The sequence below is a fragment of the Moschus berezovskii genome, chromosome 20 (genome assembly GCF_049115385.1).
Source record: "Moschus berezovskii isolate FMDL1 chromosome 20, NW_MosBer_1.0, whole genome shotgun sequence".
NCBI classification, from domain to species: domain Eukaryota; kingdom Metazoa; phylum Chordata; class Mammalia; order Artiodactyla; family Moschidae; genus Moschus; species Moschus berezovskii.
Window position 1 is genome coordinate 72,777,091 of NC_142479.1, and position 27,702 is coordinate 72,804,792.

A 27,702-nucleotide genomic window follows, 5' to 3' on the forward strand; every position below is an offset into this window, starting at 1 on the left:
CGGGGCCGGGGACCGGCCCGCGGGGCCGGCGCCAGCGGGCTGCTGAGGTGGCCGTCGCCCGCTCGGAGCCGCGGCTTCCCGGGTCGAGCCCCCGATGGAGGCCGAGGGCGCGGACGGCGCCCCTGGCGGGGCGGAGGCGGCACTCAGCTGCTTCTCCTTCAACCAGGACTGCACGTAAGCAGGGCCGCCTGCCGCGCCGGGAGCTGGGGGAGAAAAGTCGCGATCGGGGGTGTCGTGCAGTCGGCAACTTGTCCAGCGGGCGCCGGCCTGCGCCCTGGGGGCCGGGGCGGGACGGCCGGCGCGGCCCGGGCTGATGCTGGTCCTCGGGCCGCCCCTCCTCCGGCGCGGAGCTGAGCGCCGCTGTCCCGCTGCCAGCAGGGAGCCAGGAGGGGCCGGCCGGGAGAAGGGGGACAGAGCCCAGGGAGGGGGCGGAAGGAGGCTGGGGAAGCTTGGGGGCCGGGGAGTGACCAAAGCGAGGGTCTGGCAGGAGGGGCGGTGGTCAAGACAAAGGAGATGGGAGTGGACGGGGAAGTTGCAAGTTGGCCCTGGGTGAGAGAGCTAGGGCCCAGGAAGATGGGAGTTCAGGAAAAACTTTCCCATTTGTCCTTGAGCATCTCAACGTGGCATCTGGGCAGGGCCAACGACCAGGAGGCAGCCTATCCCCGAAGCCAGTCCAGCCCGATCCCAGCCCAGCCCAGCCTGGCGCCTGCCTGCACCCAGGTTGTCAGGAACCTTCCCGTTGCCTCCAGTGTGTCTTCAGGAAGCCCACTCGGCCAGACGGAACTCCTCCTGGGAGTCCAGGCACCCTGTCCCCGGCCCAGGCTGCCCTCCGGGGAAACGTGACCTCCACTCTGTTGCTTCTTGAGTGGATTTTGAATGTCTCGCCTTGATGTTCACATTCGGACTTTGGCCAATGAGCGGGGGGTTGCTGGACTGTGTTTGAGACATCTGGAGAAATCAGTCCCTTAGAAGCAGAAGGCTGCTCCCTTTCCTCCTTTCGTGGGATTGTTAGATATCCCAGGGACCATATGGAATAACCTCTTTGGAATGTGCCACACAGCATCAGCCCATTTCCTGCTGTACCAGTTTCTGTCGGGCTCTTTCGTGGAGTTGCCTTCAGGCAGGTGTGCTGGCCGTCTGTGCCTGGACTGTGCTAATATTGAACATTCAGCAGTGTCATTAAGGCCGTCATGTGCCATAAGCAACCCTGGTCTTCCATGCCCTTTGTCTTCTTTTTAAAAACACCCCATGCCAAACAATATGCCTTTGTTCAAAAAAAAAAACTGTATGTGTAATCGTGTAAGCTGGTGGCCAGACAATTTGGTTCCATGAGTGACTTTCAGGCTTTCCTTGACCACAGCCCACAATAAGAAATACACGTTACAACATTACCCAATATCTGTCTATCTATATGTGCACAGAGAGACATATTTATAGTATACATTGTTTTTTAGTTGCTCATTGGTGTCCCCTGACCCTTTTTGACCCCATGGACCCACCAGGCTCCTCTGTCCATGGGACTGCACAGGCAAGAATCCTGGAGTGGGTTGCCATCCCCTTCTCCAATATTATATATATAATATCACTGAAAAGCAGTTCACAGCTATTTACCCTCCCTATGTGTGCTACCTTCTGGAATTTGTATTTCTTTTTTTTTTTAAGCCACTTATGACTCACTGAATTGTTTTCTCATGGTTTGAGACCAACAGTTTACAAAAATGATGGTCTAGATACCATTCTGATGTTTTGTAAGAAACATTTTGCAAGAGAGGGTGGCTGTTGAAACGCCTGGGTGTTTGCCTTCCCAATTGAACTCAGCTTCAGGAGGAGAGCGGGTTAAGGAGGAGAGTTAGTTCACTTCTTAGCAGGAAGTGTTCTCAATTCTGCTTTGCAGCACTCTTTATTAGATGTTTTTAAGGGTGTTAATTTTTACTGTGGGCGAGTCCCAGCTTTCTGCAGCAGTTGGAGAAGCATGTCATTTTCAAAACCATAGGGTGCTCAGGAAGTTAATTTCCTTAGTCTCTAGGTCAGTTCTGTTTTCTTGGATGAAGCCTCTGCTGGACAGCTCTGTCTCACCTATAAATAAAACTTTTTGTCACGGTCAGTTGCTTTGAGCCTTAGAGGGTATGACATTGGATTTTAAAATAAGTCATGCCCCTTACCGAATACATTTAGGAGTGTCAGCTGTAAGTATAGGCCAAATTTGGGATCCAGTATTTCAAGAGACTGGAGTAATGACAATTAAGCTTTACTAGTCTGCTTCACTCAGACTTCATGCTCGGCCCTGTGCTGGACAATTTGGGTATATTTTTTCTCATTTCATTTGTGATATGTATTTGTCCCAAATCCCATTTTCATGAGAGGTGATGAGAAAAATATTTTTTTTCCCTGCAAAAAGGTCTTATGAATGAAATAAAGTTTTAGTCTGAATTCCTTGAGTCAGAGTTTTCAGGGACCATTGATTAACCGTTTAAAATACAGTAGTGGGACTTGCTTGGTGGTCTAGCGGCTAAGACTCAGTGCTCGCAATGCAGGGGGCTCAGTTTGATCCCTGGTCAGGGAACTAGATCCCACATGCAGGAACTAAAGATCCACCATGCCACTAAGGCCTGGCAGAGTGAAATAAATTAAAAAACAAACAAAGCACAATAGTGATCACAGTGCCAGTTCCCATATTTAAAATTCTTCTGGAGCAGAGCATATGTTTTAAAATGATTTTAAGTTGCCAGATCTTTTGATTACTATTATAAGACTCTTAATTACAACTTGAAAACTTTAGAAACCTTGGTTTGCAACTAAATGCACATATGAAAGACAGTGAAAGGGTAGTCACTCAGTCACGTCAGGCTCTTTGCGACCCCATGGACTGTAGCCCGCCAGGCTCCTCTTTCCATGGAACTCTCCAGGCAAGAATACTGGGGCGGGTTGCCATTCCCTAAAAAGTTTTTATAGGAAGAAACTTTAAAAACAGTGCTGGCTACAGAGTAGGTATGTTTTGAAGGTTTAAGATGCTGCTGGCCAGCGTTTCCAGGTGCTGTTTGTGGTCATTAGTGCAGTGGTTCTAGAAGCCAAGCCCCAGTTCTGAGTCCTCTGCTGCCTGAGGCAAACCTCTGACCTCCCTCCTCGCCCAGGTTAGCCCCTCAGCAGAAGGAGCCACCTTGCTGACTAACAGTCGACTGTCATCCCCAGGGAAGAATAAATGTTTGGGAAGGGAAAAAAAAACTTCCCATGAAAATCATATGACCTCCTCTTTTTCAGGCTAGTGAAACAAGAGCCTTGGGCATCCAGACTTGTAGCAGTAAGCTGCTTATTTTAGTCTGTGCCTCCCTGTGAAGAGTGAAGCTCACCTTTTCATATCCGTTCCGTCGCTCAGTCGTGTCCGACTCTATGCGACCTCGTGGACTGTGGCCTACCAGGCTTCTCCATCCACGGGATTCTCCAGGCAAGAATACTGGAGTGGGTTACCGTTTCCTTCTCCAGGGGATCTTCCCGACCCAGGGATCAAACCCAGGTCTCCCGCATTGGAGGCGGACGCTTTAGCCTCTGAGCCACCAGGGAATACCTTTTCATATAGTTAGTTTCAATGAGAGAGTTGGACTCATTTTTAGGTCCATGTAGGACTGGCTCCGGAGAAGGCAATGGCAAGCCACTCCAGTGCTCTTGCCTAGAAAATCGCATGGACAGAGGAGCCTGGTGGGCTGCAGTCCATGGGGTCGGTATTAGTCAGACACGACTGAGCGACTTCACTTTCACTTTTCACTTTCACACATTGGAGAACCCACTCCAGTGTTCTTGCCTGGAGAATCCCAGGGACGGCGGAGCCTGGTCGGCTGCCGTCTATGGGGTCGCACAGAGTCAGACACGACTGAAGCAACTTAGCAGCAGCAGCAGGACTGGCTCAGCACTGAAGAATCCACCTTCAATTCGGGAGACCTGGGTTTGATCCCTGGGTCAGGAAGATCCCCTGGAAAAGGGAATGGCAACCCACTCCAGTGTTCTTGCCTGGAGAATCCCATGAACAGAGGAGCCTGGAGGGCTATAGTCCCTGGGGTCATAAGGAGTCGGAGACAATTTAGCGACTAAGTAAGTAAGTGAAAGTCACTCAGTCGTGTCCGACTCTTTGCGACCCCATGGGCTAGTCCATGGAATTCTCCAGGCAAGAACACTGGAGTGGGCAGCCTTTCCCTTTCCCAGGGGATCTTCACAACCCAGGGATCAAACCCAGGTCTCCTGCATCGCCGGCAGACTCATTACCAGCTGAGCCGTAAGGGAAGCTTAGCAACTAAGCACACACACATATGCACACACACCACACCCACACACACATGCACAAGACTGTATGTTTCCCTGTCCTCTTGGGAGCCCAGAGGGACGCTGTGTCTGTCCACAGGCAGATCCGTTGGACCCAGCACCGCAGTCACTCCCGGGCCATCCGTGTCTTCACAGGTCCCTCGCTGTCGGAACCAAGGCCGGCTACAAGCTGTTCTCCCTGAGCTCTGTGGAACAGCTGGACCATGTCCACGGAAGCAGTAAGTGTGTGTGTGGCTCTCGGAGCATCACGTCCTCCTGAGGGACTCCCAGCCAGGCTCCTGAGCCGTCTGTTACCCTCCAGCCCCATGAGCTGTCACACCTACAGAGTCAGTATTTTTTCAGGTTTAAACATAAATCAATGCTTCCACTTGCTTAGAAAAAGAAACCACCATAAAGCACTAGTGAGATTTGACGATAGCTCTTAGCAGCAGCAGCAGCTGCAGCAGGTAACGTTCGGGCTTCCCCGGTGGCTCAGAGGTTAAAGCGTCTGCCTCCAATCCAGGAGACCCAGGTTCGATCCCTGGGTCAGGAAGATCCCCTGGAGAAAGAAATGGTAACCCACTCTAGTACTCTTGCCTGGAGAATCCCATGGACGGAGAAGCCTGGTAGGCTACAGTCCACGGGGTTGCAAAGAGTCGGACACGACTGAGCGACTTCACTTCACTAGGTAACATTTTTCTTTTTACATTAAGAAAGCCTTTGAAATTGTATTGTTGACACTTTTTGGTATGCTTATATGCATGGCCATCAGTTTTTACAATTGTCAAAGCAAAAGATGACTTAAGGATTTTTTTTTTTTTGCCCTTTCAGTGGCACTGTAGAATATCGGTCACATTCATTCTGTCCTGGAAGTCACGTCTTGGTTTTAATTAAGCAGTACTGCCCCAGTCACAGAGTCTGTATCAAAAACACTGAGGTACTTCCTGCGAATATTAAAAACAAGTCCAGCTTAGAAATGTGACTCTCTCATTGTCTCAGGGAAAGTCACCATTTTTGCTAACATCGTAGTGATGAAATCCATCACTCTGGATTTCCTGGAAAGGAAGCGGCTTGGCACATGAACTCTTGGGCTCCTAGTTTATTTGTAAGATGTTATCATCATTATTATAACTTTTGGAGAAGACCGTGCTCTGTATCTGCCCTGCGTTGTCCCCCGTGGGGCTTGACGGAGCCCAGGAGGGGCCTGTGTGTGAAAAGAGTGTTCCCAGGAAGACACAGAGGCCTCCTCCACGGGCGCGCAGGAGGCTTCCTGTTAGTAGTTTACCTTGCTCCTGGGTGCAGGCCTGCGCTGGTCATAGCACAGATGTCCAGGTTATTTTCAACGGGAAAGGGACTCAGAGAGAGTCGGGGCGCAGCAGGACGGGGAGTGGGCACAGAGCTCACTGCTCCTGCGCCCGTTGTTGAGGTGCCTGTAGCTCTTAGCACGGAGAAGGCAATGGCAAGCCAGTCTAGTACTCTTGCCTAGAAAATCCCATGGACGGAGGAGCCTGGGGGCTGCAGTCCATGGGGCACTACGAGTCAGACATGACTGAGCGACTTCACTTTCCCTTTTCACTTTCACACATTGGAGAAGGAAATGGCAGCCCACTCCAGTGTTCTTGCCTGGAGAATCCCAGGGACGGGGGAGCCTGATGGACTGCTGTCTATGGGGTCACACAGAGTCGGACACGACTGAAGTGACTTAGCAGCAGCAGCAGCAGCAGCAGCTCTTAGCACGGGGACCTGAAGAATTCTGGAAGCAAAGACTTCCAACAGAGCTGTCACTCCTTGGAAATGGCTCATGGAGAAAGAGTAGACTCAGGGAGTTCCCTGGTGATTCAGTGGTTAGGACACCCAGCTCACAATGCAGGGGCTGCGGGTTCAATCCCTGGTGGGGGAAATAAGATCCCACAGGCCCCAAGGCCAAAAAATAAATAAATACTCCAAATGTACCTGTTTTTTAAAAAAGAGGGACTTCCCTGGTGGTCCAGTGGTTAAGAATCCACCTTCTGATGCAGAGGATTCAGGTCAGGGAACCGAGATTCCCACAAACCCGGGGCAACTAAGCCCACGCTGTACAACTGAGACCTCCTGCAGTCAAATAAAACCCGAGTTTACAACATTCTTTAAAAAGAGAGCGTGGACCGAGAAGGTCTAAACCTCCCAGATGGGGCTTCCCTGGTGGCAATGGTGACGAATCCACCTGCCAACGCAGGAAACACAGGTTCGATCCCTGGGTCGGGAAGATCCTCTGGAGAAGGGAATGGAAACCCACTCCAGGATTCTTGCCTGGAGAATCCCAAGGACAGAGGAGCCTGGCGGGCTACATTCCATGGGGTCGCAAAGAGTCAGACAGGACTGAGGGATTAACCAGCAACAACAAACCTCCAAGATACATTCTACAGAGCGAGCAGGGCCCTGACGGGTAGGGAGCAGGTGGTGAGGAGGTGGCTCCAGCGCTGCCACCTCAGCAGGGCTGGGAGAGCCAGCTTTGTGCTCCGATCGCAAGTGGACAACACTTGCCTGGTGACCACCTAAAGGGCCTGGGGACTCGGGAAATGGTTAGAGCTTCAGTGTGGGTGCAAGAGAAGGAAGTCATTGCATGTGGGCGCCAAGGGAGGCGAGCCCCATGGAGGCCAGCAGTGGGCAGGAGGGTGCCCAGGGCAGGGCACTGACGTCTGCACCCCCCCTCCCCACCTCCCCCCACCCCTGTCAGAGCGTCTACTACCCCTCCCCCGTGCCACCCAGAGAGGGGGCTGACGTCTGCGCCCCCCGCCCTCCCCCTGCACCCACCCCCGGGCAGGGCCTGACGTCTGCGCGCCTCCCGCCTTCCCCTCGTCCCCTCCATGGACAGGGGGCTGACGTCTGCGCCCCCCGCAGATGACACCCCCGACGTGTACATCGTGGAGCGCCTCTTCTCCAGCAGTCTGGTGGTGGTGGTGAGCCACACGAAGCCGCGCCAGATGAACGTGTACCACTTCAAGAAGGGCACGGAGATCTGCAACTACAGCTACTCCGGCAACATCCTGTCCATCAGGCTGAACCGGCAGGTGGGTGGGGGGCCCCGGGGGCGAGGCAGGCATCCCTCGGGGTCGCAGGAGTGGAGGAGGGGCTTGAGCGCCTCTCATGACCGCAGGCACCTGCTCTGCCAGGTTTAAGCCGCAGCCCCCGGCTGAATCCGCCCCAGTGCTCCTCCCAGTGGCCGGACCTCCCCAGCCCTCCCGCCTGGCGCACTTTCTTGAACTTTGGCCACGTCACATGCTGGGTGAACACTGTCCCCCCCTCCCCCCGGGTACAGGCTGGGCTCAGAAACCATCTCGTGAGCCCCTGCAGGGGCCTTAAACCAGAGGGGCACCTGTCTGCTTTGGGCCCAGATGGGTGCAGTCCTTGCAGGCTGGCGGCCATGCCTCTCAGAGTACGTTCTTGCAGAGAAAGCCGTGGCCCTTCCTGGTTTTAGTGCTGAAGCCTTGCGGTGACCAAGGCCTCTCCTGAGGGCCAGGTGTCGAGTTCAAGGCAGGAGGACCCCTTAAAGATGTTTCTGGCAGTGTTTTGTTAGGGGCTTCCCTGGTGACTCAGACGGTAAAGAATCTGCGTGCAATCCAGGAGACCTGGGTTCAATCCTGGGTCAGGAAGACCCTCTGGAGGAGGGAATGGCAACCCACTCCAGTAGTTTTGCCTGGAGAATCCCATGGACAAAGAAGCCTGGTGGGCTGTAGTCCCTGAGGTCACAAAGAGTCGGACAGGACTGAACCACCAACACTTTCACTTTCTTTGTTGGACGGAGCCTTAGTACTATCTCAAATGTGTAACGCACATTCTTTTACAAATTACAAGTTCCTGTTAAATAAGCATTTGGGGTATCAGTCAAGGTTCCCTTGAATTATTAGATTTTAAATCCTATAAGGGGGACATCCCTGGTGATCCAGTGATTAAGACTACACTTACAATGCCGGGAGCATGGGTTCAATACCTGGGAGGAGAACAAGGATCTGACATGCTGCAGGAAACGCGCCTCCCCCAAAAATAAAAGTAAATAAATAAATCCTATGAGGGCAGCAGCTGTATCCATTCTGCTCACTGTTGTAAGACCTGGTAAAAAAGACAATGCTCAGTAGAAAAATGCTCAGTGAATATCTGTCTCCCAGCTGCCTAATAAATACATAAACAAATAAATCCATTCTTTAGATGACTAGGCAGACCTGTCTGTTCAGTTGAACATTGTGTCTGACTCTATGACCCCGTGGACTGCAGCCCACTGAGCTCCTCTCTCCATGGAGTTTTCCAGGCAAGAATACGGCAGTGGGCTGCCATTTCCTCCTCCAGGAGATCATCCCCACCCAGGGACTGAACCCATGTCTCCTATATCGGCAGGTGGATTCTTTCCCACTGAGCCACTAGGGAAGCCCATTAAACACGAAAACAAATAAATCCGTTTTTTTGTATGATGAGGCAGACCTGTCTATTCACTTACATGGTCCCAGGACGCTGGAGGCCATCACCCTCACCGAGGACATCGTTTTCCCTTTGTACCTCAACTATTAAGTGCTTAGTTAATTGTTTTTTCTTTTAACAAATGAGACAAAGTGCTGTCTTAGTTTTGTGAGAAGTGATGGTTTCTTTGGGCTGATCCACTGTTCTGACTATCTCCTGAAGTCCAGGGTGGCAGAAAATGGCCTGAGAAATAGAATATAGAGGGGGGTTGGTTAAGTGAGGAGTAGCAAGAGATAAAAAAGATAAACCGGGTTCCTGGCAAGGGAGAGAAAGGCAGTTTGAGGGTTTCTCTTTCTTTCTTTTTTTTACTTGAAGGCTTTCAAACACAATTCTTGGCTCCGGTGCTGTTTCTGATATCTGCCGGTTGCACATCAAATTTCTTCGCAGAGCATTTTATCTTGGCACATGCGATAGCCAGGGTATAAATCTTCAGACTGTTTAGGCAAATGTCCTGTCACGATCAGCACCCTCAGATGGTATCCACGATGGTTGTTTGTATAAGGCTCACTTGCTCACTCTCCAGTATTTTCATCAACAAATGGGGCTGTTAAACTTTGCTGCCAGCCTCTTCTTAATCAAACACTCATTAGCTGCAGCGCGCCCCTCCCCCACCTCCTGAAGAACACCCCCCACCCCCACCACCCCGCGCCTAGAACTTTGCGCTGGCTGCGAAGCCAGGGCTGAGCAGGGCTCTCTTCCTCTCTTCTTCTGCTAAGAGATGATCTGAAACAAGTCTGGAAAGTCTTCAGGGTTTGTTTTTCTTAAAAATGTTCAGATTTGGCAGAAACAGACTCACAGACATAGAGAATGAACTTAAGGTTGCCGGGGGGACGGTTGGGGAGAGAGGATAGTTAGGGAGTTTGGAATGGACCTATAGACACAGCTCTGTTTAAATCAGATGACAAATGTGGGCCTACTCTCGAGCACACAGGACTCTGCTCAGTGTCACGTGGCAGCCTGGGCAGGAGGGGGTTTGGGGAGAATGGACTCTTGTATGTGTGTGGCCAAGTCCCTTTGCTGCCTGATGCTGTCGTAGCATTGTTTGCTAACTACCTATAAGTGAGTGTTAGTCGCTCAGTCGTGTCTGACTCTTTGTGACCCCATAGACTGTAGCCCTCCAGGCTCGTCTGTCCCTGGGATTCTCCAGGCAAGAACGCTGGAGTGGGTTGCCATTCCCTTCTCCAGGAGATCTTCCTGACCCAGGGATTGAACCTGGGTCATCTGCATTGCAGGTAGATTCTTTATCACTGAGCCACCAGGGAAGTCCACTGGCTACAAAATTAAAAAGTTGGCTTAAAATTCCTCTTTAATCTGTGTATAGAGAAGAGTTTTTCTAACAAGAGTCCTCCAGGCTCCTCTGTCCATGGGACTTCCGAGGGAAGAATACTGGAGAGGGTTGCCATGCCCTCCTCCAGGGGAGCTTCCCGACTCAGGGATTGAACCCGTCTCCTGCACTGGCAGCTGGGTTCTCTACCATCAGAACCGCCAGGGAAGCCCACGGGTTAGTCGTGGAGAGCAGAACACTCGAGTTAAGCCATAGTAAGTGCGGGAAAATGGCAAAGCGCTGGGTAAGTCAGGGACGTCCGCTTTACAGGGGAACGCTAATATATGCCATTAACTTGGAGACCCTGTGAGAATCTGCTTTTTCACCTCTGGGCATCCAGCACTGTGGTCGCAGAGCCTCAGATAAAACTGAGAGAGGTGTCTCAGTGTTATTTTCCTGCTTGGTTCAAGTGGCAGTCTCCTGAGAAGTTCTGAGCGGGGAAAGTCTAGTAAGACTAGAAGAGAACATCAAGCTTTCTCAGAAGGAGAGCCTGCTGCTTCTCAGAGTAATTTTAGGTCGTTCCTTCCCAAGCGTTGTTCCCCGGATGAACAGATCGGACCAGGAGCTGTGGTCCTCACTCCCAGGGTCCGTGTTAAAAGCCCCTCAACCAGCGTCTCCAGGCTTTGCCCCTGGGCTGCTCAGTACTCATCAGGGCCTAAGAAGCAGTGGTCTGGAGGAAGCCGAGGCTGCAGGAGTGGGGGGCAGGGGCTGCTGGAGGCAGGAGCCCCCAGGCTGAAAGCCCCTTCCCAGATGGGAAAGAATCCGCCTGCAGTGCAGGAGACACGAGTTCGATCCCTGGGTCGGGAAAATCCCCTGGAGGAGGGCATGGCAACCCACTCCAGTGTTCTGGCCTGGAGAATCCCGTGGACAGAGGAGCCTGGCGGGCTACAGTCCATGGGGTGGCACACAGTCAGACAGGACTGAGCGACTGAACATGCAAAGTACAAGAAGAAAAAAAGAAATCTCAATTTCTAAATGAAACTCTCCCAAATCCTGTACTTTGTGCTTCTGTCCAGTGGATGGCGCTGGAAACGTGGGTACACGTCTGTAACGTGATCTTCAGACCGATGGCCACAATTCCTGAGCATTTATGCTCGGAATCAAGTTAGGACCCACAGGCCAGAGGGGTGAGTTCAGAGGACCAGTGCTTGTCCACCCCAGTAACTGACGGTCCATGTGATTTCAGAGGCTGCTGGTCTGCCTGGAGGAGTCCATTTACATTCACAACATCAAGGACATGAAGCTTCTGAAAACCATCCTGGATATTCCCGCAAACCCGACAGGTGAGCCCCCACCTGGGACAAGGGCCCCGTGTCTCATGCCCCGGGGCTTCTTGCCAGCTGTGTTTCCACCTCAGTTGAAAAGCCCTTCGTGGAGTTACTGTGCGGAGGTCTCCCCGAGGCTCAGCCTCTCCAGCCTCTGGCCCAGGCAGCAGCCTCCGGATGGTCAGAGCTCCCCTGCAAGGACAAGACCGTGGAACCCCCTGCAGACCCTGTGAGGCGGCGGAAGCCACCAATATAAGATCAGAGGCCAGGAGTCTCCTTTGTCTGTTCCCAGCCTCTTGTTGAATTTCTGCGTGAAACCCTGTGAGGTGGAAACTGGGGCTCTGGATCTGATGAATCTCGTGGGTTCAGGAGGGAGATGGGACCGCTCAGCCAACACGCTCAGGCACACACACTCTGAGTGTCTTTTGACTTGGGGAACTCGGGCACAGGACATTTTGCGTCCCGCCGTCGCCTCCCGCCCAGCACTGCCGAGGCTGTAAATTTCCTTCCTTCTGTCCATGTGGTGCCCTCCCCTCCTGTGTCAGAGGCGGCCGGCTGCTTCCTCGAAAGGGTCTGCCCCACGGAGTCCAAGCTAATTTCCTGGCAGCACAGCAGTCTACGCCCTGAGCGGCTGAGGGTGGAAATCTCCATAAAAATCCGCCAGCTGCCGAATGTGGGGACACTGTTGACCTCACAGGCTTTCAGGGAATATCGGGGGAGTGGTCTGCACCCCACGGCAGTGTGGAAAACTGGGTGGGATGGCTGTGCTCCCCCGTGAGCGCTCTTTCGAAGATGGGCCGCAGGTGGAGTCCGTGCACAGAGCACCTGTGCACAGAGACGCCTTCTCTCCTTTCTCTTCTTAAAAACTGGAAAGCATATCCCATTAACCAACCCAGAGGCGACTGCATTTTATAAACAACTGTTCACGTGCTTGAAGTTTGACGTACAATACTCTAAATACTGGGGCTTCCCCGGTGGCTCAGCAGTCAAAAATCCTCCTGCCATTGCAGGAGACGCAGGTTCGAGCCCTGAATCTGGAAGACCCCCTGGAGAAGGGAATGGCAACCCACTCCAGTGTTCTTGCCTGGGAAATCCCATGGACAGAGGAGCCTGGTGGGCTACAGTCCGCAGGGTCTCAAAGAGTCAGACGCAACTTAGCGACTGAAGAGCAACAACGGTGAATACAAGTTAGGAGTGACTGGGAGTCACAGGGCCTCCTTCTCACTCCAGCTGAGATGCCAGTGGTTCGGGAATGAAAAGCAGCATCTCTTCTCCAGCTGCACAAGGCTTACAGCCAGACCATTCTGGTGGGAGTACAGCTGACTGTGATCTATGAAAATGTGTGTCAAGCCCCAAGTCCCAAAATCACATAAAAACCCAACTTTATATATATATATTTTTAAAAAAGGTCAAAAGAAAATATACTCAAACATTGAGCACAGTGAAAAGCCTCTGGGTTGTAGAATTATGTGTGTTTTCTTTTCTCTTCCTCTATAATTTCTAGGCGCTACAAATTTTTTATACTATCCCTTTTATCTTATAAAATAACATCAAAGAAAAGGCACATTTCCCTTCCTACCAAAGGTTTCAGGGGGTACCTGTGATAGAAATGGAAGACTAGTAGAACAGGAATCCCTAAACCTGTAGCAACATCCAGTGTCTGAGAACTGGACCACACACAACCAAAGGAGCTCGCATTCAGCATTTCCAGGGGCCTTCCTGAAGTCTGCGGGGGTCAGCGTGCAGGCTCCTGGGCTAAGTTCACGTGGGCTGGCTGAGGTGCAGGCCAGAGTCAGGTGGGTCGGTTTGTGGTCACCGAGGGTTACCTGCCCTCGCCACCATCCTTGGCCCCTCCTTGTCAGAATCCAGTGTCCGGTCCCTCTCCATGAGGTGTTACAGAAAGTTCCGTGTTAGCTGAAGAAGTTCAAGCTTCCTTCCTTTTTGGGAAGCTTACATTTTTATATGAAACTCTGAAGGTCACCTCACACCTATCAGAGTGGCTCTTATCAAAAGACGAGATAACAGGTGTGGGCAAGGGTGTGGAGAAAAGGGAGCCCTCTTGCACGGTTGGTGGGAGTGTAAATTCGTGCAGCCACTGTGAAGAGTACGGAGAGTCCTCTAAAAACTAAAACTAGAGCTACCTTATGGCTGAGTGATCCCACGTCTGGTTATTTACCCACAAAAATGGAAACACTGAGTCAAAAGGGAATCTGCAGGCGCACGTTCACAGCAGCATTATTCACAACAGCTAAGACGCGGGAACACCTCAGCGTCCATTGGGGGATGTGGGGATAAGAGGTGTGGGGCACAGATATAATGGACTCTAACCGGCTGTGAAAAGGAATGGGGTCTTGCCAGTGTAATGACATGGATGGACCTTGAGGGCATCATGCTAAGTGAATTCAGTCAGGCGGAAGAAGACTAATAGCATAAGATCTCACCTATGTGCAGACTTTTCAAACAAAACAAACAAGCTCATAGACAGACTCATGGACACAGACTCATAGGTACAGGCTGGTGGTTGCCAGAGGCTCAGGAAAGGAGGATGTGAAATGGTTGAACAGGGTCAAAAGGTCCTACCTTTCAGTTAAAAATAAATACATCATGGGGGTATACTCTTCAATGTGGAAACTATAGTTAGTAATACTTCACTGCACGCTTGAAAGTTACTAAGAGAGCAGACCATCAAAGTTCTCATCACAGAAAAAAAATGTAACTCTGTGTGGTGAGGGATGCTAACTGGACTTGTCACAGTGACGATTTTGTAATACATACAAATGTCAGATTACCGTGTGGGACTCCGGAAACATGCAGTGTTCTATGTCGATTACACCTTGGTTAAAGAGGGAAGCAGACTCTGAAGGGTCTGTCCAAGTCGTTCTGCTCAGAGGCCTCCCAGCCGTCCCCGCCAGAGACGGGCCTCGATATTTTTAGTGGGGGAAGTAGGTTAATGAGAACTGGGGTTCCTGGAACAGAAAAGCTGGAGAAAAGGCTGGATCCCCATAGCTCCCTGACTCGCTCGTCTCAGGGGTCGGAAGCAAGCCTGGAGAGGGCACAGACAACCCAGCCTTAGTTACACAGTGGACAGTAGAGCGGGTCCTGAACCCACATCTGCTGCCTCTCTCAGCCAGACGTTCCTGAAACAGCTTCCCCACAGCTTCACTGAGACGGAATTCACGTGCCACACCACAGTTCAGTAGCTTTCACATTCAGAGTTGTAACCATCGCTGCGGTCAGAACGTTTTCATCAGTCCCCTCCAGAACCCAGTAACTCGCAGCCATCACCCCCTTGCCCCCTCTCCTAGGCGACCCTAACCATCTTTCTGTCTCCAGAGATTTATCTATTTCTGGACATTCCATGTCAGTGGAATTACGTGCAATCATCCAGTGCCTGCTCTTTGTGAGCAGGCTTCTTGCACTCAGCACAGTATCTTCCGGGCTCATCCACGTTGTGTGTATCCGGGCTTCATTTCTTGTCACTGTCAGATACTATTTTATTGTAAGGAGATACCAGGTTCTATCTGTTCATTCATCAGTTGGTAGACATTTGGACTGCTTCCCCATTTTGACTGTTATGAATCACGTTGCTGTGAACATTCCTGTGTAAGTTTTTAAGAAGCTGTACATTTTAACTTCTCTTGACTGGAAGCTGAGGGTTATATACACATTCTATGTTGACCTTTTGAGAGACTGCCAGGCCGTTTTCCAAAGCCCCCTCTGTGCCATGTCACATTCCCAGCAGCAGTGTGCAAGGGTTCCGATTGCCTGTCTTCTTGATTAGCGGCTTCCCAGTGGGTGTGAAGTGGCGTCTCATCGTGGTTCTGATTAACTGCTTTGTTTCTTGTTTACCCCATGTGCTCAGAACCCTCCCGCATTTACCGGCTGCATCTGTAAGATCGAAACTCTTTGCTCTGGTTTGTTGCTCAGGCCCACTTTCAACCATAGCATCTTCCCTGCTAAGGGCCTCTCAAGAAGGGCACCCACCAGGCAGGCCACCAATCTCACTGTCTGCCCTTGAGGCCAGAACACCTTCTGCCTGCTTAGGCTAGCTGTTACGGAAATTGCATTTTGATTGCAAATTCCCCACATAACATGGAGCATTGGGGTTCTCAGAGCAAAACTGGGAAGGTGTGGGTGGTCTCTTCTAAGGCCAGGGGGCCCTGTCCAGGCAGGCAGGCTGCAGGGGGCCTCGGGAGAGGGCACGGGGTTCAGTCTGTCCCTCCCGCGGCCGCAGGGCAGGTGACAAGGACACAGCACTGGCCGAGTCCCCGGCAAAGCCCGAGGGGGCAGGACCTTGGTTCCCGTTCTCGACATCTGCTTCCTTTTTCTTTTTGAAACCTCTGCTCTTCTGCCCAGCAGATTAGGGTCAGGTCCACTTTAGCCTAATCTAAAGTTTCTCTTATGCTTTTATAAGAAACCCACTTAACAGGCTCACTTGTAACAAAGAATCAGCCAGTTTTTTATTTAAAAAGATGTCTCTCTTGTCTGATCTCCAGGTTCCTGTTCTGGTGATGCTTTTGGTTCTGGGGATTCTGTGAATCCACTTCTGTCACAGACACCTGTGTTCATCGAAACCAGTGTTGTGAAAATCCTTTACTTAAATGTTCTTAGGATCCTCCCCAACGTCCCCGGCTCAAATCCCCTTGTAAACAAAAATGGCTTAGGTTTGCGTCAGTGGTTTGATTGTGTCTTCACACTTCCAAATATCACTGAAGCCTCTTAAACCCAAAAGGTCCCCTTTCTTCACTTTGTCGGGATGGCTGACACACCGTGTTCACTGCCCTCCAGGGAATCTCCCCTGGTTGGGGGGTGGGGGTGGGGTGGCATTCCCCTCATCAAGGCAGGACCTTTGCTCAGAAGTGATTTCTAAACAGGTCTAGCCCTCCACCACACAGCCTCCCCCCGCCTTCAACCAAAGTGACCTTTAATCGCCCACAGAAAGGCCGAGGCAGGCTGCTCTTCTACCGTTATCCTTGTCCTTCACTTGCTCAGTCAAGTCCGAATGCTTGTGACCCGTGGACTGTAGACCACCAGCCTCCTCTGTCCATGGGATTCTCCAGGGAAGAACACTGGAGTGGGTTGCCATCTCCTCCTCCAGGGGCTCTCCCCCACCCAGGGACTGGACCCGGGTCTCCTGCACTGCAGGAGGGTTCTTCACCGCTGAGCCGTGTGGGAAACCCCTCCCCAGCAGGAACCTTTATTTCAGTTGGGAGCTTACGGCCCAGAGACTGAGCTGGAAGCGAGGCAGATGTCATGTCAGGGCCCTGGGGCACAATTCAGAGAAGAGCAGGGAAAGCATTCTGCCTTCCGATCGCTCAGCTGCGCGTGGACACGGTCGGTGTCCGGTCAGCAGGCCTCCCCCGGAGCTCAGTTCACGGGGCCCTTTGAGAAGCGTCACTGCGCGCCCGGGCGTGCGGGGCGGCGCCTCCCTCGCCAGCAGGCGGCCCGGCCGCTCACGGGGCTCCCTCCGCCAGGTCTGTGCGCGCTCTCCATCAACCATTCCAACTCCTACGTGGCCTATCCCGGGAGCCTGACCGCAGGCGAGATCGTGCTCTACGACGGCCATTCCCTGGTAAGTCGGCGCGGCCGGGAGGTGAGCTGCGGGCACGCGCTCTGCGCCCGTCGCCAGGCGTCCAGGCCGCCACGAGGCGGACAGACGGGGGAGCGTGTCCTGCGGGCCGCGCTGCGGCCTGCGACGCCTGCGCCCGTGCGGCCCCGGGCCCTGCTCTGCCCGCCGAGCTCCCCGGAGCCGGGCCCCAGAGGTGCCTCAGCCCCACGCTGGCCCCCGTCTCCCCGAGGGCAGGAGAAGGGCCAGAAACGCAGCCGCCCGAGAAGCAGCTCCTAGGCCCAGACAGCCCGGCGGAGCGCGCGGAGCCCAGCCAAGGGGGCGGGCGTCTGGGAAGGGAGGAGGAGGGGCGGGAGGTGGACGGCATCCCCGCACCCCGGCATCGACTCCGCCGTCCCTGTCGCCGACAGAAGGCCGTCTGCACCATCGCTGCCCACGAGGGCACGCTGGCCGCCATCGCCTTCAACTCCTCAGGCTCCAGGCTGGCCAGCGCCTCCGAGAAGGTGAGTGGGGCCCACGGCCGTGTCCTCGGGGGTTCCTCTCTGCCAGGGGTGCGGAGGGCCACGGGCGCCAAGGAGCTGCTGGGGGGACCATGGCGCCAGCGCTGGGAACTCACTTCAGAGGGAGGCCCTCGGCCCCTGCATGTGCCACCTCATCTATCATCTCCACAGACCCAGGGCCTCTGCGTGTAGGACGTGAGCAGCTCTGCCCAGAGCCTTGTGGTCTGACCAAGAACTGGCGTGCCCATCGTCACTGACAGATCGGGGTTCTGGGAAGCCAGAGCACACGGATGGAGCAGCCAGCACCTTGGGCTTGGGTGGGGAAGACGGGGAGACAGACGGTGTTCAAGTCACCTTCCAAGAGCAGCTTCCACGGCACGTGGACAAGCCCTCCGTGTTTCCTCCCCGGTCAGATGCTCCAGACCAGCCCAGCAAGCTCCCCTCCAAAGGGGCAGGTCTGCAGGAAGAAAATCCCACCTGCTCTCTCCTAGGGCACTGTCATCCGGGTGTTCTCCGTTCCCGACGGGCAGAAGCTCTATGAGTTCCGGAGAGGGATGAAAAGGTCTGTGTTCACCGTGTGTGTCTGAGTATGCTCGGTCGCTCCAGTCGTGTCCAGCTCAGTGCGACCCCATGGACTGCAGCCCTCCAGGCTCTCTGTCCATGGCATTCTCCAGGCAAGAATACTGGAATGGGTTGCCATGCCCTCCTCCAGGGGAGCTTCCCGACCCAGGGATCGAACCCAAGTCTCTCATGTCTCCTGCATTGGCAGGCAGGTTCTTTACCACCAGCACCACCAGGGAAGCCCTAAAAACCAGTGTACATGCCTGAATTTTAAACTATGCCTCATTGTTAAACAATGCTGGCCATCACCTGAGCCTTCAGCGAGTCAGTCCTTTTATAATTGTCACAGTAAAGATCACTGATGACAGATCACCATGACAAACAGAATAATCATAAAAAAGCTTAAAATATAAGAGTGACCGAGACGCGACCCAGAGACACAGAGGGAGCACATACTGTGGGGAAGACAGCCCCAGAGGACCAGCTCCACACAGGGCCCCATGAGCCCCCAGTCCGTAAAAATCACAGTGTCCGCAGCCATCACAAAGCGAAGCCCAACGCAACGAGGTCTGCCTGTGCCCAGACTCTCCAGGACACAATTAGGTGTCTGTTTCCTTATGAAGCTGACTTCCAACCAGGAGGCCGCTTGCCCCGCTCGTTCCTGGACTCACCCCCCGCTCCCCGTGGCTGTGTCTCCAGGTACGTGACCATCAGCTCCCTGGCTTTCAGCATGGACTCGCAGTTCCTCTGCGCCTCCAGCAACACGGAGACCGTGCACATCTTCAAGCTGGAGCATCTCGCCAACAGGTAGGACCTGAAACGCCCGGGAGACTAGAGCAGGGCCCACCTGTGGGCCGAGGATCGGGCTCCTCCCATCAGGCCAGCGGTGGTGTTAAACCAGAGATAAAGTGCAGTCAATGGGATGTGCTTGCCTGCATGCATGCTAAGTTGCTTCAGTCGTGTCCAACTCTGTGTGACCCCATGGACTGTAGCCCACCAGGCTCCTCTGTCCATGGGACTCTCCAGGCCAGAATACTGGAGTGGGTTACCATGCCCTCCTCCAGGGCATCTTCCTGCCCCAGGGATCGAACCCACACTAGTGCCGCCTGGGCTTGAATCATCCCCAAACCATCCCCTCACTCTTAGTCTGTGGAAGACCTGTCTTCCACGAATCCAGGCCCTGGTCCCCAAAAGGCTGGGGACTGCTGGACGAGAGGAGCAGGGTCCTGGTCTGACCCACACCCCCTGACTTCACTGCTAAGGCCACGAGCCTGTGTTACTCGCTGTCTCCACCAACGTGGTGAGTGTGTCAGCGGCAGACTCGGGGTGACCCCCGGGGATCAGGGCTGCCCTCCTGAGCCCGCAGCCCCACTCCTGTGAGCAGGAGACCGCAGGCAGGTGAGCTGCTGTGACTGGACTCCCGTGCCCTCGTCTGCAGAACCTGACGTAGCAACGACCGTGTGTGATGTGAGGTCTCTGGCAGGTTCCCTGTCGTGTAGCGCTGGGCTCAGAGAGAACCAACCACGTGTTCGCCGGTCTTGCTGTCAGGGCCGCGATGCTCAGGCCAGCCTTGTGCCAGAGCCTTGAGCGGCTTCGGCCCTGCTACGCTTTTAAAACTGAAGATTTGTGGCCGCTCTGCCACCCGGGCCAACACCCCCCCCCCCCGCGCCGCCCCGCCACCAGCGTCTGCTGGCTGTCTGTCTCTGGGTCACATGTTGGTCGTCCTGAGCGTATTTCAAGCTTTGGCGCGATTATTCCGTCTGCCCTGGTGATCTCTCATCAGCGATCCTTGGTGTGAGGATTGCAAACGGATTTACGGCTCGCCGAAGGCTCAGGCGATGGCCAGCGTCCTTCAGCAATAAGGCTTTAAATGACGGCGCGGACGCTGTTTTTAGACACCTTGCCAGTGCACACTTACCAGGCTGCAAGACAGTGTGAGCTTCACCATTACACACACGGGAGAAACAAAACAGGTGTGTGACACGCTGTGTTGCCGGGGCTGGATCTGAGCTGGCAGCATCCCCAGGGGCTGCCTGAGTGCTTCCTCTCCAGCACCGCGCGCCTGCCTGGGCCTCCAGGGCCCAAGGCTGACCCTGGGGAGGAGAGCCTGTGCTGGGCTGCAGCCCGGGGCGTGCGTGTCCGCCTCACAGGCTTCACGGCGCGGAGCAGCACGCGCTGGCGGCCCACCGCGCAGCGGTCAGGGCGTCTGAAGCAGTGTCTGTGTCTCTCTGGCCGTGCTGGGCTCAGCGGCGGGACAGGGACTCCTCTCTAGCTGCGTCAGGCCTCCCTGCCGCGTCCATCCGGGCGCTGACTCCCGCTGCGCGTCTGTCTCTGCTTCCGTCCGACCTGTCTTCCCCCCGCCCCCCGACCCCGACTCTGAGTCAGACCTGCCTCGGGGCCCAGGCTGGGACTCCCCCCAAAGCCTCCTGCTCACTGCAGCCCCAGAGACCCCATCATGAGAGAGCACCTGCCCGTGCGCCCATCCCGCGGTGTGGCCGCTTCAGTCCTCCGAGCAGGTGACCCGAAGGCCCCGCCTCCCGGGGAGGCGCACCCCGGCCGCTTGCAGCGACCCCCGGACTGCGCGCCCCCGCAGACGCGCGCACGTATTCTCTCCGCACGTCTGGGTCGCGTCCGCCTCAGATGCGGGGCCTGGGTGAAACTGGGGCCTCCGTAGACCCCGGCCCCTCAGCGCAGAGCCCCCGGGACCGCAGGCCTGTCTGCGAAGCCAGGACGCTGGGAGGACACAGGCCTGGGAGCGCCGGGCGCCTCCGGACGAGACCCCACGGCCAGGGGATATCCAGGTGGTGACGGCGAGAAGCAAACCCCAGGGCCCTGAGCTGGGGCCGCTTCCCCCTGTCTGTCCGTGTCCCCACTATCCTTCTCGCATCCCCCCGCCGCGTCCTGCCCCCGTCTGCCCCGCGTCCCCCCCATCCATCCTGCGTCCCCGCGTCCGCCCCGCGTTCCCCTGTCCGTCCTGCAGCCTCAGCGGGTTGCCCCAGGTGTGCGTCTGTCCCGCCCGGCGCAGAGGCAGCTGTGCGTCCCGTCCACTGCCGGCTCCGGCCTGGCAGAGACCCCGGGATGGGGCGCAGGTGGCGGCTGCAGGCCGCGCAGCAGGCCCCGTGGACTCCCCGACCTGTGAGCATCCTGGCGTCCACCCAGGTGGCTCAGAACCGTAACCCAACACCGCGCAGGCCTCTCGCCGCGGGGTTCGCTGCCCACACAGTCTGGCCTCGAGGTCTGACTGTGAGATCGGCCTGTTCTTTTCTGGGTGAGCCCCACAACAGGCCTGGGCTTGTTACAGCAGCCAGGGACGACTCTGTCTCCCTCTCCCCAGCCCCCTCCCAGCAGCCTAGAAATCAGACCCATCGTCAGATTCCACCTCCTGAATGGAGAGAGGCTGCTGCGCCCGGGGCCACGCTGCTGCGCCCGGGGCCACTCAGCTGCCATGCGAGGGCTCCTCCCCGGAACACACGAGCCCTTGGGGCACGACCAGAAGGGCACGTCCCCAGCCACCGTGGGCAGGACGTTACAACAGGGCACGGGCCCTTCCCGTGTGGAGGCCGCGGGTGTTGGATGGCTGCGGGGGTGGGGGAGGTGACTCGGTCTCACCCTGGCTTGCCTTGCTTCCCAGCCGACCCGAGGAGCCCTCGACCTGGACTGGCTACGTGGGGAAGATGTTCCTGGCCGCATCCAACTACCTCCCCACCCAGGTGTCCGGCATGATGAACCAGGACAGGGCCTTTGCCACCGGGCGTCTGGGCTTCTCCGGCCACAGGAACATCTGCACCCTCGCCACGTACGTTCAGCCCCCACCCTACCCCCTGCCCCAGCCAGGCAGAAACCCTCACGGATTTATTTCCCAAAGTGCGGGATGCCCCAAACATGCAGACGTGTTTAAGGGAAAGCCAAGAGAAGGGAGCCAGGAAGTGCAAGTAAAGCCAGACCCGCCCCGCTCCACTCCAGCCCACCACCTCGCCATCCAACCCACAGCCCCCCATCAGCCAGTTTCCGTCTGGTTGGACTCTTCTCCTCGGGGGCAGCTGCAAGCTGGCGTGGTGGGAGTTTTAACCTCTTCATTCCAGTGTTACTGTCTTGAAGATGGTTCCTATTTTTACGGGTTTATGTAAAAAGGCTCTAGTTCCAACGTCTAGTTCCAGACACGTGTGGCATGGACAGAGTCTTATCTAAGACCTTTAAGCGTGCCTGTTAAAGCTGAACGTTGGAAAGATTTTTATGAAACTAGCCCGTGACGCTGGGGGCCAGTTTCGCACCATTTCCTTCACTGTTAAAGGCAGAGGCAGCATCCCACTCGGCCTGCTCTGCAGGGTTCAGGCCCGATATTTTGTCTCATCCACACAATTACATTCAAAGACAAGGAACCATCCTCAAGGGAGATCAGTAGGACACACCGCAAGGACATCCCCAGAAACCCTGACTCCGGGCCAGCGGGTCTCGGGCGTGTCGAGGGCAGGACTGGGCACTGGGGAGGGGGGGCATTGGCCCCTGGAAACTGGTCTGAGCCCACACACGTCCGTGGGCACCGCAGCACGTGTCTTCTGGGTCCTCAGGATCCAGAAGCTGCCTCGGCTCCTGGTCGCGTCGTCCAGTGGGCACCTTTACATCTACAACCTGGACCCTCAGGATGGAGGAGACTGTGTCCTAATCAAGACCCACAGGTGAAGAGCCCAGTTTTCAGAAAGCTGGGCTTTCCAGACTCGCTGTCGTGTCCCTGAGACCAGAGCAGGGGGCGCCCGCTGGGGTGCAGGGGTGTCCTGGGGGGCGGGGGTGGCACCTGGGTGCGGGGCGGGGTGTGGTGGGGCCTGGAGTGTGGAGGCGGTTGGGGGGGTGTGAGGTGTGGGGGATGGGAGGTGCGGAGGTGTGGAGGTGCGGGGGGCCCGCTGGGGTGCAGGGGGTGTCCCGGGGTACTGGGGTGCCCGGAGTGCGGGGTCGGGGTGCAGTGGGGGCCTGGGGTGCGGTGGGGCCTGCTGGGCGCCGGGCTCTCTTCCGCTCAGCAGCACACACGCTGGGCTCTCCTTGCCGGCCCCTCTTCCCCCGGGGTCCCTGGGGCGTGTTTGCCAAACTGAACAGAGACCTCTCCTGCCATCTGCGGGCAGGACGCCCCTCGCCTGGGCGCCCTGGAGAGCCAGCCTGCGCGTCCCCGCCTGGTGCGCACAGGTGGGCGCAGGTTCTGGAACCAGGGATGGGATGTTCACGACTGACCCGGCCATCGGAGGGCGTGCTGGTCCAGGGAACTGATGGTGGTGGTGGAAGGCGGGGGGGTGGGGCGGGGGGGGGGGCTGCACCTGAAGCCGGGGCCAGGCCTGGCCTCCCCGGCTCTTCCTCGGGAGGTGTCCTGGGCGGGAGGTGACCGGTCGTTTCTCCCTGCCCCCTCCATCGCTGCCGGTAGCTTGCTTGGCTCAGGAACCAGCGAAGAGAATAAAGAAAACGACCTCAGACCGCCCTTACCTCAGTCTTACGCCGCAACGGTAGCCAGGCCGAGCGCGTCTGCAGCCTCCACCGTGCCGGGTGAGCGGGCCGCGGGGGCCTGGGTGGCCACCGTGCCGGGTGGGCGGGCCGCGGGGGCCTGGGTGGCCACCGTGCCGGGTGGGCGGGCCGCGGGGGCCTGGGTGGCCACCGTGCCGGGTGGGCGGGCCGCGGGGGCCTGGGTGGCCCCCGTGCCGGGTGGGCGGGCCGCGGGGGCCTGGGTGGCCCCCGTGCCGGGTGGGCGGGCCGCGGCCCTGGGCCTGAGATCAGCGCCCCCAGCGTCTCTCACGCCTCGCTGCTGCTCTGCAGGTTACTCTGAGGACGGCGGGGCGCTCCGCAGGGAGGTCATTCCCGAACACGAGTTTGCAACGGGACCGGTGTGTCTGGACGACGAGAACGAGTTCCCTCCTGTGAGCACCGGCCGCCCCTAGAGCTCGGTCCCTGCGCCTGGACGGGCCCTCCCCTCCGCCCGGGCGGAACCTCTTCCCTGTTGTCTGCTCCGCACCACCTAATACTGCCCTGACACCCGGGAGGCCGGCGAGGTTCAGAGTTCGGTGGGCCTCTGCACCCAGACCAGCCCACCCACGTGTTAGGATGGCGCGTTCTCACGCAGGCGGTCTCGCGGCCTCCCCCGTTCAGAGACCGGGGCCTCAGTTCCGCGTCTTTAGCTGTGTCTTCACAGCTCACGGGGGAGGAACCTGCCCGTGTAAACTCTCCTTTTCCCGAGGCGCTTTGTGTCCTGGCAGAATGCCGGTGCCCTCGTGCTAAAGGGGATGCTCTGACAGCATGGGCCCTGGCCACTCCTCTCTGACAGACAGGCCCTGCAGGGCCACCGTCAGCGGGGGCCTCCCCCACCCCGTCCCTCTAGTCCCCCGGGGATCCGGCCTCAGCCCGTCGGGCAGTGGGGCCCAGGCTGGGCTGGGAGCCGAGCAGGGCTCCTCCTCACGTCTTGGGGTGAGGAGAAGCTTGTCCCCTGGTTCTGAGCCTTCACACTTCCGTTTGGGGCAGCAGAGAGCCCCTCTTGTGAGCTTTAGTTAGAGAGCAGCCCGGACAGTCACCTTGGAGTCATCTGGAGATGGAAGCAGTGTTTAGGCCTAAACGTGGGGGCTCCCTGACCGTCCCTCCTGGAGGCAGAGAGAGGCGGCCACTGGGGCACAGGTCTTGGGGGACAGTGTTTTCTCTCAGTGGGGATTCTGTGTCGGGTGGATTCCGTTTGCAAAGGATGGAGGGTGGGTCCGGCGTCTCTCTCGCATAGATCTCTAGGACGGTGTGAGCAGAGCAGAGAAGGGGAGGGGCTTCCCTGGTGGTCCAGTGGTTACGACTGCATGCTTCTCATGCAGGGGTGCAGGTGTGATCCCTGGTCGAGGAATTGAGATCTCATATGCCACATGCTACGGCCAAAAAATACAAAACAAAAAGCCGCCGTGGGCCCTTCGTGCAGGGGCTGAAAGGCCACATTCGTCATTTCCCAAAAGGCTCCATGGGGTGCTGTGTGAGACAGACATTTCTGGCTTTTTATAGATCATCACACACAGTGCCAGCAAGTGAAGTTGACATTTCAGGGGTGGAAAGCAGTCATCGTTAACACTGTTCATTTAAAAACATTTGTTGGCTCAACACCTCCCAATAGGGCAGTTGTTTTGCTTTGGGGGTTCTCTCACCCCTCCTTACTACAGAGGGAGCTTTTCTGTCCCCCAAAACTTGGCATCTGGGTCCTGAAGTTGCATCCTTGGAACCCAGAGCAGGTCAGACGCAGTGGCTTATGGGACCTTCCTATCCGTCATCAGATCCCACTTCAGCAGTTATAAAAGTCTGGGGCTGCTCTAAAAGATGATTGGATTGTGAGATTCTCAGCTGTAATCAGAGCAGACCTGGAAACCTCTTATATTTACAGAACCGGGTTGCCTTGGGTATTGGCATTCAGAGCCAAAGAAAACCTGTATCAAATTAAAGGTACCCATGTTATTTGGTGTACCTGTCATTTGATACCTCATTTGGAGTAAAAATAAAAACATAAAACTGTAGATGCTTAAGAATTAGCGACAAAATGGGATGCCCGTCTGCTTAGGCAATGCTAGGGAGCCTGGGAAGAGCTAGTCATCCCGTCTCCCGCGTCAGGACCAGATGAGTGGAAGCTGCTTTAAATTGCATCAGGGCTTCTTATTTATACACGAGTGGGAGTGTCTGTCACCGAAAGAGGTTCCCTGGAATGCTCGTCAGGCCCTAGTGATTTTGAAGCAGCCCCCAAAATTGTGCAGAGATGTTGGAAGGGCTCACGGGGGCCATCGGACCCCAGCCCTGCCCTGAGGCTGCAGGCACATTGATGGGTAATCAGCGGGCTTCTTGAGGCCAGAGGCCTGGCACATTCTCATGAGGAACTGTCTCAGTCACGCCCTCGATGGCTGCGATCATCCCCGGAGAGTCTAGACCCTTCTCTCTCTGCCTGTCCTGAAGTGCCAGACCCATTACAAACACCGGCCCAGAAGGCTCATCTCTACCCACATTCCTAAAGGCGCTCCAGGATCTGTCCCAGCAGCTCACAGACAGGAGCGGAGGTTTGCCGAGATAATCCCGAGGGGTCCCTGTGTAGTCACTGCTGATCTTCCTCTTCAGACACACTGGCACTCGCCTGGGTACCATCCCGCTTCCCTCCTTGGGCTTTACTTTGCTCTGAGCACAGTGAGAGAAAAGAGGACCGATTATTTCTGGTCCCTTGGAAAGATGCTGCATTCGGGAAGGGAGCAGCTTTGGGTCAGTAACAAGTCGACCTTGGCAAGTCTGCATGTTTTCTGACATTCGTCTTACTCTTGGGAGCAGGAGTGAAGGAATTGGGACCAAGGGTGTTTACTGACTTTTTCACAGTGACTTAGCAGTCTGTATTTACAAGTAAAATGAGCCTTTAAAGAAAATACACATACACATATCAATATACATATATATTTTGGGCTTCCCTGGTGGCTCAGATGGTAAAAAAAAAAAAAAAAATCAGCTCGCAGTGCAGGAGACCTGGTTCGATCCCTGGGTTGGAAAGATCCCCTGAAGGAGGAAATGGCAACCCACTCCAGTGTTCTTGCCTGGAGAATCCCATGGACAGAGGGGCCTGATGGGCTGCAGTCTGTGGGGTCACAAAGAGTCAGAGATAACCGAACATGCACACACTTGCACACATATATATTTTACAAATAGTATTTTCTGCACCTAAAGAAGACATGTGACCCTGTGGCCACACACGAGGGTCAGTCTGTGGACTGACAGACAGATGGGGAACCTCCACCGGCCCCGCAAGGACACTGACCCGCCGGCACGCTGCCCGCCCACCAGCCCCCGCTCCCCAGAAAGGGTAAGGCCGCTCTGTTTTGATTTCGGCAGATCACCTCATGCCGTGGAGATCAGCAGGACAAAGCCACGCCGTCCTGACGGGCAGCAGGACTGCCCCGGTCAGGTGGTTCTGGAGCAAACGAGGAAGGTGGACGAAAGGGAGGCAGTTGAGTGAGCAGCAGGGGGACAGAAGCCCTGGGACGCGGTTCTCACCCGGAGCCCCTCTCAGCCAGTGGACGCGAGGCCGGCACGCACCCACGTCCGGCCCTCAAAAGTGTGTCCCAGCCGCAGCGTCCTCGGGAACGAACCATATCCATCGACAACCCGAGTTCTACGTTAACAAGGGCGTCCTTTTGGACTTGTATGCTGTGTATAAAATGTACCTACAGGAACGCCTCTCAGAACTGTACTCCTTGTATGTGACTCAGAGGAGCTGTTGTAGCCAGGCAAAAGGTGTTTGCAGTGATCAGAATAAATCATTTAAGACCTTTCAGTCCCATTTAGGACACTAATAAAATCATGGCAATGCACTTCTGAGGCTTTAAAATTTTACTTCTTAGTGGTTTGAAGAAGCAGGAAGATTTCCTAAAATCTACAAAGTACAGACATTTGCCTGTCGAAGGGGATGGAGGGAGGTGGAGAGGCTTCTGTGGCTCTTCCGCTGGGAGACAAGCGGACCTACTTCAGGTCTGCGTCTACCCTGCGCCAGCGTCCCTGGGGGAGCCTCCCGGCTCCAGAGCATCTCCCGTCCGCACCCCGCCGCCTGGTCGGAATCAGCCCGGTCACAAGCTCCCAGGAGGTCTGCAGGCGCAGGGAAGGCCGGGCGGGGCTGCTCCAGACGCCAGAGGGCGCGGGCCTCGGTTCAAAGGGCCAGCAAAACTGGGTACGTTTTTAAAAAGAAAA

The 27,702-nt window shown here is 55.7% G+C and overlaps 1 protein-coding gene across 3 annotated transcripts; it reads left to right on the plus strand.

The window, feature by feature from the left end:
- WIPI1 (WD repeat domain, phosphoinositide interacting 1) lies at positions 1-27,699 on the plus strand. 3 transcript variants are annotated; one of them, XM_055408752.2, is made up of 13 exons: positions 1-174; positions 4,447-4,529; positions 7,171-7,340; positions 11,292-11,388; positions 16,845-16,942; positions 17,347-17,439; positions 17,928-17,998; positions 18,697-18,804; positions 21,629-21,793; positions 22,566-22,673; positions 23,405-23,523; positions 23,791-23,891; positions 26,851-27,699. In XM_055408752.2, the coding sequence occupies exons 1-13, from the start codon at positions 95-97 to the stop codon at positions 26,896-26,898; spliced, it is 1,341 nt and encodes a 446-aa protein (XP_055264727.2). In that variant the 5' UTR covers positions 1-94; the 3' UTR covers positions 26,899-27,699. The 3 variants fall into 3 exon arrangements, with proteins under 3 accessions (XP_055264727.2, XP_055264729.2, XP_055264728.2); XM_055408753.2 differs by lacking the exon at positions 1-174 and adding an exon at positions 3,303-3,442; XM_055408754.2 differs by lacking the exon at positions 4,447-4,529 and having other exon boundaries at positions 2-174.
- Positions 27,700-27,702: the final 3 nt, after the last annotated feature.